The 13,544-nt window shown below is 39.2% G+C and overlaps 1 protein-coding gene across 1 annotated transcript in view; it reads left to right on the top strand.

The window, feature by feature from the left end:
* The window catches only part of LOC121938785 (CD82 antigen-like), a 45,107-nt gene extending 36,079 nt beyond the window's left edge, over nucleotides 1-9,028 (top strand). The window contains exon 9 of the mRNA XM_088077612.1: nucleotides 7,728-9,028. Coding sequence (XP_087933738.1) covers nucleotides 7,728-7,805 — 78 coding nt within the window. The 3' untranslated portion in view covers nucleotides 7,806-9,028. The remainder of the gene's footprint in view (nucleotides 1-7,727) is intronic.
* Nucleotides 9,029-13,544: the final 4,516 nt, after the last annotated feature.

Raw genomic sequence — 13,544 nt, 5'->3', positions numbered from 1 at the left:
ATTACAGAGCCATTATCCCAATAACACACAAAAAAAAAATGTACCAAATAATACCCAATATTGTGCACCAACAACCTGGTTTGACTCAGAGGTCACCATAAAGTCAACACTAACAACTTGCAGCTTCCTGTAATAGGCACAGCTTTGTGACAGGTCTTTCCAAGATATTTGCCTTCGTCTGGAGACGCACAGAGCGTACTAGACCTTTCTTGTCGGGGAAAGTTTCCAAAACTCTGCCAAGAGGCCAGGATCCACGAGGAGCAGCAGAATCCATAACAACAACAATGTCTCCAGGAACAAAATTTCTAATTTTTTGATTCCATTTTTGCCGTTCTTGGAGCAAAGGGAGGTACTCCTGTACCCATCTTTTCCAAAACAAATCCGCAATATATTGGACTTGTCGCCATCTCCTCTTCACGTACATATCATCTTTGTTAAACAGTCCAGGTGATAAGACTGGTTTCCCTTTCATCAGGAGAATGTGATTTGGAGTGAGTGGTTCAAGATCAGTTGGATCATCTGAAAGCTTAGTGAGGCGTCCATTCAAAATAGCCTCAACCTCGCACAAAACGGTGTGGAGTCCATCATCATCCAGTGTTTGAAGATGTAACACAGAGGTGAGAACTTTCCTTACCATACGAATGACACGCTCCCAAACACCACCATGATGTGATGCTGCAGGTGGATTAAAGTTCCACTGGATCCCATCTTGCAATAAGTCTCTCTGTATCTGGCCGTGATTTAAAGATGCAAGTGCTTCTCTCAGCTCTTTCTTGGCTCCAACAAAGTTCGTACCATTATCTGAGCGCATAGATGACACTTGTCCTCTTCGGCTGATGAACCTTCGTAAGGCATTAATACATGCGTCAGTATCCAAGGATGGAGCTACTTCCAAATGAACAGCTCTGCTGGCCAAACAGGTAAAGATGACACCATAACGCTTACACAAACCTCGACCTCTCTTCACCTCCAAAGGCCCAAAGTAATCTACTCCCACATTCGTGAAGGGAGGGAGATCAGGAAGGAGCCTTTCCTTTGGTAAGTCCGCCATCTTTTGCTCACCCAACTTCCCTTTGTATCGTCTGCAGAAGCTGCACTGTGATATGATTTTTCTCACAGCTGAAGTGGCACTTGTTATCCAGAACTTCTTTCGTAATCTTGACAAGGTGTGATTTCTTCCACCATGGCCAACTTGTTGGTGTATGTGTCTTAATATGAGTGTGGAGATGTGTTGATCTTTTGACAAGATGAGTGGATGCTTTGTCTCTTCTGGTAGAGCTGCCTTACTCAAACGGCCTCCAACTCTTACAAGTCCATCCTCGAGACATGGGTCCAGTTTGTAAATAGAACTGTCTCTTGGCACAGATTTTCCAGCTGATAGGGCAGCAATCTCCACCTTGAACCTTTTCTGCTGACAATAGCGAATGATGGAAACTTCAGCATCCAAAAGATTCTCAGCTGACAAGATTTGACACATTGCTTTTTTAGCCCTCTCCATCTCCAGTGACACATGTGACCCATCTGCATCCTTTCTGTTGAACTCAAGAGCATGCAATTCCTTTCTCTTTTGACTCAATTGCAGAAGGATCCTCTTCCATTTGAGAAACCATGCAACTGCCACCTTAAGTTTCCTCCAATCTGAAAAGTATGATAGAAGCTGGTCTGTAGCATTAGAAGAGTTCTGAGTGATGACTGTGTTTACCGTGGCATCCCTTTTGACCTCTACATCATCAACTGAAAGTGTGGCCTCTGTGATGTCTGCAGGCCAATCCTTTTCTGGGTCGAAGAGAAACCTTGGGCCTTGATCCAGCTCCCACCATTCAGCAGATCTCCAACCTTCATACCTCTAGAGGCATAATCAGCAGGGTTGTCTTTGGTATTGATGTACCTCCACTGAGAGACATGAGTTGAATCTCTGATGGTTGACACCGATTCGCCACAAATGTGTGGAAACGTCTGTCCTCATTTTTTATGTACTTAAGCACTGAAGTACTGTCCGTCCAGAAAGTTGACTGATCCAATGGCAGCTCCAATTCTGCTCTCAACATCTGATCAACTCGAACAGCTAGGACAGCAGCTGTAAGCTCCAGACGAGGAATAGTTATCTGTTTCAGGGGGGTAACTCTCGCTTTTCCCAACAAGAAGGAGACATGGACCTCGCTCTTGCTGTTTTCGATTCTGAGGTAGGTAACAGTGCCAAAACCATCTTCACTGGCGTCTGAAAAGTTATGCAGCTGCGCTTTTAATGGCCTGTCCAAAGTGCTTGGGCTTGATACATCTCTCAACTTTGAATGAAGACAACCCTTTCAGATCCTCCAACCATCCTGTCCACTGATGGCTAATGTCTGCAGGTATGTTGTCGTCCCATCCACAACGTCTCCGACAGAGCTCTTGCAGCATAACCTTTGCTGACAGTGTCACTGGTGCAAGAAACCCCAAGGGATCATAAACGGAACAGATTATCGACAACAATCCTCTTCTGCTCTGCGGTTGCTCTTTCACCATCATTTTGAACTTGAACGTATCCGACTCCACGCACCACTGTAGTCCAAGGGCTCTCTCCACTGGAAGCTCATCTCTTTCCAGATCCAGCTCTTTCCAGTCTTTAGCTCTGTGTTCCTCTTCAATGTTTTGCAGCACTGTCCGGCTGTTACTGATCCACTTTGTCAAAGTGAAACCTCCCCTTAGGCAGAGGTCACTGAGAGCTTTAACCATCACCACCGCTTCCTCTTCTGAGGGCAGGCTCTTCAAACAGTCATCAACATAAAAATTTCGCTTGACTGTTTTCACCACTTCTGATGAAAAGTGAGCTTGATTGTCTTCTGCTGTCTTCCTAAGTGCGTAACTGGCACAACTTGGAGATGAGACGGCACCAAACAAATGGACTGACATTCGATACTCCACAATCTCCTTGCTCACGTTACCATCAGACCACCACAAGAAGCGAAGGAAGTCTTTGTCCTCTTCGGCCACTTTAACCTGGTAGAACATAGACTGAATGTCTCCCATGAACGCTACTGGCTCCTGCCTGAATCTGACGAGGACTCCTAGCAGCGAACTGGTCAGGTTCGGGCCTTGAAGAAGCTGGCTGTTGAGTGAGGCTCCTTTAAACTCAGCTGAACAATCAAAGACAACACGCAAAGTACCCTTTCTGGGATGACGCACACCATGATGGGGAATATACCAAACCTTTCCAATTTCTCCATCCAATTGATGTTGAGGCACTTTCTCTGCATAGCCTTTCCGTATAACATCAGTGAAGAAGTTGGTGTATTCCTGGTGAAACAGTTCATCCTTTCTGAACTTCCCCTTTAATCCAAACAACCTTTGCTTGACCATTGAAAGATTATTAGGAAGAGTAAGCTGTTCTTTTCTGAAGGGCATTTTTAAGCTGTAATGGCCATCCTGAAACTGTGCTGACTCATCCATAATCTTTAAGAATCTGATGTCTTCTCTCGACATCCCCTTTTCCTCTGTACTTCTTTCATTGAAGTCATGATTGTACTGGTTGTTCAACAACTCCTCCAGCTTACACACAGAAATCCTATTGACGGCAGCCACTGAGAACCTTGCTTTAGGGTTACTGTGCTCTCCATCACGAAGGGGACCATTAACAACCCAACCAAGTACAGTTCTTACTGCATACGGGCCATTCCCTTGGCTGTTGACAACTTCCCAGGGTTCCAATACCTTAGGGACGTTGGTACCAATCAACATGTCAACATTGGCGTCTATGCAGGGGATGCGGACGTTAGAGACGCCACTTTGCCAATTCTTCCTGTGTGACAATGTTGTTAGGGGTCACAGGCATTTTTCTTTGTGTGAGAACTTCTGGAAGACTGTAAAAGTGGTTACTGTCAAGGCCAGCCACCTCCAAACCATTCAAAGCGTGAGTGACAACAACTTTTTCATGCCCCATGGTGCGCAAAAGGAAATTGGTTCTTCTACCATCGATGTTCAACCTTTGCATCAGGTGCTCTGAACAAAACGTAGCTGTACTGCCGGGATCCAGAAATGCATAGGTTTGTATTATTTTGTCTCCCTTGATGTATTTAACCTGGATTGGCAGAATGGACAAAATGCTATCCTCCTTTCCGGCCCTGTGTGACCACAAGTTTCTGAAAAGGGTGGTTTAACATTAACTGTTTCTTTAGAGTGTTCACCTTCTGTGCTGGTTCTTGGCCTTTCAGAAATATGAAGCACAGTAGGATGATTCTTGACCACACTCTTTGCAAGTCAGACGCCTGTCGCAATCCTTACTCATGTGTCCACTACACAAGCAGCCAAAACACATCCTCTTTTCCTTTAGAAAAGTAATTTTGTCCCGATGTTTCTTTCTTTTCAGCTTTGGACATTCCTCCAATGTGTGCAACTGGGAACAACAGACGCATGCTTTCTCAGACCTTTCCATTGAGTCTTGCCTCTGTGGGTCTGAGTGTGAACCTTCTGCTGTATCCACAACAGTAACGGTAGTGGCAAAGCTGTCACCTCTGACTCTGCTAAATTTGGGCTGAGACTTGAACTTGCATACACTCCTTGATGTAGGTGAAACACTTGTGTCCTGGATGTCCCCAAAGAGTGGATCAGAAATGATCTTAACTTGACGTTCAAGGAAAGAAACAAGGTCTTTAAAGCGAGCTCTTCGATTGCACCTCTCCAAGATTTCATGTGCATTTGTCCTCCATTTCTCCCTATATTTAAATGGCAACTTTGTCATAATTGCTCTCATGTTAGTTGGCATGTCTAGTTCTTGCATGTAGTGAAGCTCCTCCATCACGTTGCAACAACCACGCAAAAACAGAGAAAAAGCCTGAAGTGATTTCACATCTTCTGATTTCACTGTAGGCCAAGCCAGAGCCTTCTCTATGTAAGCTGCAGCAATCCTGTATTCATTTCCAAAGTGTTCACGCAGAAGTTCTTTAGCCAGTTGATAGCCTCTATCCGGAATCATATGCTGACAGCTCCTCACCAATTCTCTAGGCTGACCCTTTGTAAACTGTTCCAAAAAATAAAGACAGTCAGCTTTGTTAGCTTTTGCTTCCACTCCATGCTCAAAAGCTCTGATGAAGTTTCTGTACTGGAGAGGATCACCGTCGAATACAGGAATGTCTCGAGATGGTAAGGACAGTAGGCGTTGTTGTTGAACAAGAGCTGCTGTTATTTCATTCTGTTTATGCATTATGGTGCATAGATCTCCATGCATTTGTGCAGAAAGCAACTGCGTCTGCTCAACTGATGCAGTCTGCTCATTATTTACTGGCAAATGAAGAATCTGATGTTGTGCATCTCCACATTGTGTTGTTCCATTCGTTTCTGTTGTTTTCCTGTGTGCCTCCTGCCCTGATCCAGGGATGCACTCCTGCCCTTTTTCCACAGTGTGTGTGTTCTGTGCACTTGAGTCCTTATGAAGTGCTGGGAAATCGGTTTGCAACATTGCAGTCCCTGTCCAAGGTTCATATGACTTTGCTGCAGGATTGAGTTCTTTGAAAGTTGTGTTTTGTTCCTTTTTCCTTTGTAGATATGAATTCATTCCATTGGATGCTTGAGATTTGCGTGAACATTCTGAAACAGTTTCCAAAACTGCTAGCTTTGCTGTGGATGCAGCAATTTCAGCATCAAGCTCAAGCTGCTCTCTTTGTCTCCTTAGTTCTGCTTCTTGCTTCTCCAAAGCATGTTTTTTCTTTAACGCTGCAGATCGAGCAAGAAGGGCAGCCTTTTCTGCCTCGATTTTAATGCGAGTAGAAGCTGTTGTGTGACCACTTTTGTTGCTGCTTTTACCACTGCATATGCTTTTTTGGTGAGAACGTTTACTGGCAACATTTGATATACTATCATCAGGATGAACATCATCAACCACATCACCACCATTTTCATTATTTCTCAACCACTGTTTAACATCGTCAATGAAACCATTTTCAACCAACATTTTTGCAGCAAACCACACATTCTGTTTCTCACTTTCTTCAGTGGACATTAAAGGCACCAGAGAATCATGAGCAATTTTTGCTTCTTCACACAAACAAATAATTTTTTCCAGTGCACCTTTAACCTCTGCAACATTAATTTCAAGCATATGATCTTCAGTTACCTTTCTTAAATTTTTTACCTTGTGTAGTTTATCTTTTCTTACATTTTGCAACCTTTCACATTTTTCAACATAAGCCTTGTGGGTCAATTTAACAGTTCTTTTACCTTTACCCAACAGTGCTTCATTTGAATTTCCCACTTCACTAGAAGCAGTGACAGTCATTTGAGCAACCGGATCATCAGATTTACCGTCCATCATGTCTTTTTTTTTTTTTTTAATGTTCCATAATAAAATCCAATATGCACTCGATGAGAAAGGTTCGTTTTTATGACGCGATCGTCATTGTTATTTTTAGCGACCAATGCATTGGGATTACGCTCGCAAAGTCGTGTGCACACTTAATTTATTTTTTATTATGGCCATAAGCTGGTAGCGCTACTGCTCATACCTTAATGCAAGCGGTGGGCGCCGTAAGATGGACCGGTGGTAGCGGATGAATCAGCTGATGATGATCGGTGTCACTCCGGGAAACACAGCTGTTGTTGGCGTCTTCCATGCGGCTCGACCGGCATTAGCTCCGGCGTTAGCTCCGGCGTTGGCTCTGCCTCCGTGCGGTGGCCTTTCCGCGACTAACTAGACTAACTGAAGCGAAGTTTTTTGACTTAAATATAGTGACTTGTTCTTAACAAAAACAACAAAACGAACCTAAGCCACTGAGGGGCTGCTGCTACCTGCTGAGACTGATAATTGACGCGTCCGTCGTCTTCCGGGTCCAATGAATCCAACACTTCTTGTAATCATCCACATTTATTTATAAACGCTCTTGACACAATGCGCCGATAATTGAACTGCACATACAAACAAAAGGGCTCACATATTTGCCACAACGCATAAATAAAGTCGACGACCACGATCCGACGTGACGTGACGTGACGTGACGTGACGGTCAAAAAACTGTTTGCTCTCTCATTCAGCAGCACACCTGCTGAGTAATTACGTCTTGCTCTATTTAATCATTCCTGCCCACACAGTGCAGAGCGCCACCTACTGTGGCTTCCAGACAAACAAAAAAAAATAAACACAAATACACATAACCCAAAAAATGGCTCTAACAGAAGATATAAAACATTTTGAAAATATCAAATATTTAAATGATTTCCAGTATTTTGAAAATCTGAAGTATTTAAAAGAGCATTATCAAAATATAAAAAAATTTGAAGATATAAAATGTTTTGAAGACAAAATATTTTCAAGATATGAAATGTTTAGAAGATGTAAAAAATAGAAAATATTTTCCAAACAAAGTATTTGGAAGATATGAAATGTTTTGAAGATATGCAAATATAAAAAAAATAAAACATATTTTGAAGATAAAAAATGTTTTAAAATTTTAAATATATAAACATGTGAAACATTTAAAAAATATTTAATATTTTAAAGGTTTAAAATATTTTCAAAATATGAAAATTTTATATAAGTTATAAAATCTTTTAAAAATAAAAACTATTTTGAGCATATAAAATAATTTTAATATATAAAATGCTTAGTAGGTCTAATATTTTTTGTCCAATATGATGAAATCATATGTTCTGAAGATATAAAAAATTAAAGAAAAATTTTTTGAAGCTAGAAAATATTTCTAAAATGTTTTTCTAAGATGTGAAATGTGCTGATGTATGTTTCGTTCTTTGCTCGACAGCTGCTGGGGATGATCCTGTCCATCTGTCTGTGCAGAAACATCCACACAGAAGATTACACCAAAGTGCCAAAATACTAAAGAAGCTCAGAGGAAACACAAAGAAAGACAGAAAACAGTCCAGTAATGCGTTTTGTTGATTTCACTCTGTATTCGGTGAAACATTTTGTCTAAATGTAAAATAATTAGTTTGCATTATATTTCGTTCGATTCTTCTTCTGTTGAGGCTCTTCCATCTTTTTGTTTTTTCGGTCCGTTTTTTCTTTCTGTCTTTGGAGCACTTTAGAAACTTTTGGATCAGAGAGCGAAGCTGAAAATGTTAAATTTATTTTCGAGGAAGCTGTTGGAGAATTTATGTTTGAGGCTGTCGGGCTCAGATTACAGCGGCGCTCGTTGGTTTTTCTGCAAGTTATCGCTTCGCGGTCTTCGTTTTTCCCGAAAAAATCTGAAGAGAAATCATGTTTATTGTGTGTGACGACAGGATTTTAACGTTTGCGTGACAACAGATTTGGACAACTGGAAAATCCACCTCGCGTGTGTGTGGTGCATTGTTTTTTTGTCTTATTTTTATTTTTATACACCAGCGTTTTGAGTTATTGTGAAATGTTTTAGGTACTTTGTATATAATTTTAGGCTTTATTTGTGTGAATTTGAATCCAAAAAAACGTCTGCCGGAGTTTTCTTTAGCAGCTGGTTTTTAAAAGTTGCTTGTTGTTTGTTTTTTTGTGTATTTTTTCATGTTTTCTTAATTTTGTTCTGGAAATAATAGAAATAATGTGGTACTAAAGAGGAACATTTATGATACTTGTTTTCTGAAAGTATCACTCCCAGTTTACAACTGTCTCTGACGACAAGCAAGTTTAATTTTTTTAAATGTCGCTTTAAGTTTATATTTTACCCACTTTGATCTAAAAAAACAAGACGAGTTTGAGGAGTGAAATATTTCTTTTAACCACTTTTTGGTACTTTAAAATGTGAGGAAAAAGGGGAAATTATTTTGGAGCAGAAGAGATATTTTTTGGAAGATCCATCTCGGAAATGTGTTTATACATAAAAATCATTTGAAATTCATTCATGTACAATTTTTAACTTTCAGCCAAGAAGTTTTTTATAATGTACAAATCCACCTTCCCGTTTTGTGTTTGTGTACATAGAGTGTATGAAAGCATCCCATTAACCTCCATAATAGTCTCTAAGACGGCGAGTACGTTTGTAACCGGACGGACGTCTGGAGCTGGATTAGATTAGAAAGTGTGCGCTCACAACATTCATTCTTTCATTTTGACAATAAACTGATTACAGTAGATTGTTTACTTGTTTGTTTTTCGTGCACTTTCTCTGCTTTATTTCCAGTCTTGAAGCTGCAATAATTCATATTTTTATATTAATAAGGAATCAAATGAGTTTGTGAAAGGAGGCGTTTGTAGTGACGATTGCACTTTCAGCTCGTTGTTTTGGATTTGAAACAGAAAGTTGCATAAAATTTAAAAAGTTTAGTAAAAGTACCTTGAAGTTGTTCAGTGTAAGTAGGCCTGCAGTACTTGCAGTGTAAATGCATTTATTTCCAGTGTGACTGAATCCTGCAGTTCTGGTGAAAACCACCAGAGGACGCCGTCACTCTGCACAAACATCAGAAACAGAAGCAGAAAGAAAAGAAAAAGACACAAAAAATTCAGTTGAACTGTGAAGTCTGTTAGTGTAGTATTTAGTATTCTTCATTTACATATATTATTATAATAAAATGATAATCCTGTTCATTTTTTTTGCTTCTGTAAGTTTAGAAAAATGGAGGATTGATGCTGCAGAAAGTGTGAAAACAGTGTTTTAACTGCATAATGAATTATTATTATATAATTATTATGAAATTATTTAAACGTGGACAGGTCCAAAAATCTTAAAACATTCTGACGTTTCAAGTTTTTTTTAAAGGTTAATAAAATAAGACTCCGAAGTACTATTCTTCAACCAGTTTAATTCATGTTTATAACATGAATTAAACAGGTTTATATTCGACTACGAGACATTTTCATGATTTTATCTGAACATTTTATAAACACTTTACAAACTGAGAACCGCACCTGACAATCAATCAGTTTATCCATAAGATTAAAGACATTTAATTAGAGTGTCATTTAGATAGATATCGATAGTGCCGATATATACATATAAATAAATAAATGTATGTGTGTGTGCATATATATATTTATATATGTGTATGTATTTATACAGACAAACACATATGTGTGTGTGTGTGTGTGTGTGTGTGTGTGTGTGTGTGTGTGTCTAGTGTAAAGCCTTTTCTCTGTGAGCCTCCTGCAGTGTTTTTTGGACTTTAAAACTTCCCTGACTTCATCGGCATGAGGGTGAGTACATCATGACTGAATTTTCATTTTTGGGTGAACTGTCCCTTTAAATAAAATATCTGCGTATTTGGATGTTCAGCAGCTGCTTCAGTAGACGTTTGTTACTGGTGTGTTTTTAAGAACACGCGTGTGCAGCTGGTGTTCACGTGTTGTGTGAGCCGTTCACCTGCTGTAATGTGAAGCTGTCAGAAACATATCGGTTATTGATTATCGATCTGTTGTTCCAGCAGTGCGCTCTCAGGAAACCACGAAGAAAGTCAGACGGGTGTGTTCAGCTCCACACGCCAGCACAGCAGACGTCCTTCAACACAGACGTGAGAAACAACAGCTGACAGGAAACAGGCAAGACACGCACACACGCGCACACACACACACACACACACACACACACACACACACACACACACACACACACAGAGTCCAGAGCAGTGAGATCACCGTCAGCCATGTTGAGCTTAATGTAATTTCACCTCACAATGAGGGGCGTTGATGCTCACAGAGGAAGTCATTAGTGACCCTGTGAGTCTGCGTGAGGTCGCCGACGAGGGTCAAACTCTGTCACGGCGTCCTGACGAATCTGCCGCTCGCTCACAGGAGACTTCAAACTTTGTCTCATTCACGCCGCTGAATCTGTAAAAGTTTGGTTCAAGAATAAAAATGATGAATATGATTATGTCACAGCAGCCAAAGCGCCAGAAAAATGTTGTCGCTGTATGTTTCTGCAAATTCGGGGTTAACCGATAGTGTTTTTTCAGGGCCGATATTGATTATTTGTAGTTAATGAGACCGATAACTAATATTTACTAATACCAATATCTTTCTGTCAATATTTAGGATTTTGAATCTAACAAACTCGAACTCAAAACTTTGTTTAAATGCCTTTTAATCAAAGCTGAAGCTTTAAACATAATTTACAGCAAAATAAGTGAAAATTTAAATAAAAATGAATAAATAAAAATATCTCCCTGAGGTTTTACAAAGAAAAAGTTTCTTTGCACTTTTAAATAACTAATGTTAACGGAGAGCATTAAAATAAAATGCAGATAATCTGCAAAATGCAAATTATCGACCCTGCTGCAAAGCACGGACGTGTTGCAGGTGCACGTTATTCTGTGACGAAACTTTCTTTATATACGGTTATGTTTGGGCACAAAAACTTTGGTTTCCTTGCTCTTATTTTGCCTTATTTTTCTTTTTTTTTCTCCATGGCCCCTTCTGCTGAAGCACGACTTTTCTACGATAGAGAAGCACTTCAAAAAAAAATTTAAATAAAAAGTGAATGAATAAAATTAGCTCCCTGAGGTTTAAAAAAGTAAGAGTTCTTCCCATACTTACATTTTTTTGCAATTAATTTTATCAGCACTAATTTAAAGAAAACGCAGATACAGATAGACGATAATCAGCCATCTGTCGACCCCTAATTTCGTGTTTACCTCCAAATAAATTGTTCTAATATTAAGTTTAAACTGAAGAGGAGTTTATTTCGGTTGGAGCCTCGTGAACTCATGAAAAATGTAAATATATGACGAACATAGATGATTAAAAGTTGTGGAAAGATCCTGTCTCCACATGTGGGTCGTGCTCTGGAGGACTGATACTTGAAATGTTGTGTGAGTCACTTTTTTGTGTCCTCAGGGCTTTCAGCTGCTCCTGGTTCCTCCTGGTTCCTCCTGGTTCCTCCTGCATGGACAGGAGTACGATGCAGCGTGGAGGACTGGACCTGGAGCTGCGGACACAGCTGGAAAATGTCCACAGTGTCTCTCCCAGCAGCAGTATGTTTGTTATTCTGTATGAGAGCCAGGAGTCTTCGTCCTCCTCCTCCTCCTCCTCCTCCTCCTCCTCCTCCTCCTCGTGCAGCATCATCACAAAGACTCATTCTGCAGAGTGAAGGTTTGACTTTCTGTATTCTGCCGTCCCGATCGTATTTAATGACCTCCTCACTGTGTGCAGTGAAGTGTGGCTCATTTTGTCATCGAGGTCGTGTTTAATGTGTGTTAAGAGTATTTTTATTTTTCTGTTGTGTTACTTTATTGAACAGTCGACCTTCACGTTCCTCCATCAGCTGCAGCAAAACATCGACACTGACTGTGAACAAGAAGAAGAAGAAGAAAAGGTTTGATGTCCACACTGTAACAAATTATAAAAATATATTAAATAATTCAAACTTTAACAGTTTTTTTTAAACATTCAGACACTATAAAACACCATACATTTTAAAGCTTTTTCTACCAAATATTACACTGTGAACCTCAAGTTCTACTGTGAAATACTGTAATTTTACGGGAAAAGTTGTTTTAGTGAAATTGTGTAAATCTACTACCAAATTCCAACCTACAGCTTTTCCAAAAAACAGTAACTCACTGTAAACCTCTACGCTTACACTGTAAACCTACAGACTGTCACACTATAATGCAAAATACTTCTAAATTTAACAGAAGTATAATATTGAGGCAATTTACAGTAGTGACACTGTAAAATAACGGTAATATGCTGGCAACTACAGTTTGCTGTAGATTACTGTAATTATACATAAACATTTATTACAGTGAAATTACTGTAAAAATGCAGGCAAAGTCTAACACTAATACACAGTTTTCCAAAATACACCAAAACATCATAAATCTTGATGCTTTTTGGAGACAATATCACTGTAAACCTCATATTCTACTGCAGAATAATGTAACTTTATGGGAAAAGTTGTTACAGTGAAATTGCTGTAAAATACTGCCGAATTCTAACATTAATGTACTGTATAAGTACTGTAAACCTATAGACTCCAGGAGAATACTGTAATAAACTTAACACTAGTATAATATTGAGGCATTTTACGGTAGTGGCACTGTAAAATAATGGTATTATGTTGTTAACTAGCTCCCAGAGTTTTACCGTAATGTTATGTGAAAATTTATTACAGTGAAATTGCTTTAAAAAGTAATGTACAGTTGTTCCAAAATACAGTCAAACACTGTACATTTGGATCCAATATCACCCTGTAAACCTCACAATCTACTGCAGAATAATGTAATAAATTCAAAAGTAATATACTGTTAAAGTAATTTACAATATTGACTCTTTAAAATAATAAGTAGTTTTACAGTTACAGTGTATGAATGCACTTTGTTTTCTTGTGCTTATCTTTCTCAATGATTAGAATATTTGTTTTCCATCATATTTTTGTGTTTGCTGTTGTATTATATTTGATGTTGCGTGACTCGAGTGGGTGCTGAGTGGGTGAGAAACAACGCACATGAAAACCACACACAGCCTGTATTACACACTTCATACAAATATGAGCTTTATTTAAATATGTAATTATGATAATTACAAACATTTTTTCCTAGCTTTTTTTCCCCTAGACATTTTTCCTTCACTTTTCTAGCTTTTTAAAAATACTTTTCTTAGTCTACTTCTAATTTTTTCATTCTTTTCTTTTATTTATTCATTGTAAATTTGTGGA

The sequence above is a fragment of the Plectropomus leopardus genome, chromosome 1 (genome assembly GCF_026936395.1).
Source record: "Plectropomus leopardus strain MGB_pleo_1.0 chromosome 1, ASM2693639v1, whole genome shotgun sequence".
NCBI classification, from domain to species: domain Eukaryota; kingdom Metazoa; phylum Chordata; class Actinopteri; order Perciformes; family Serranidae; genus Plectropomus; species Plectropomus leopardus.
Note: the sequence above shows the minus strand (reverse complement) of the source record. Positions and strands in the feature narration are given on the sequence as shown.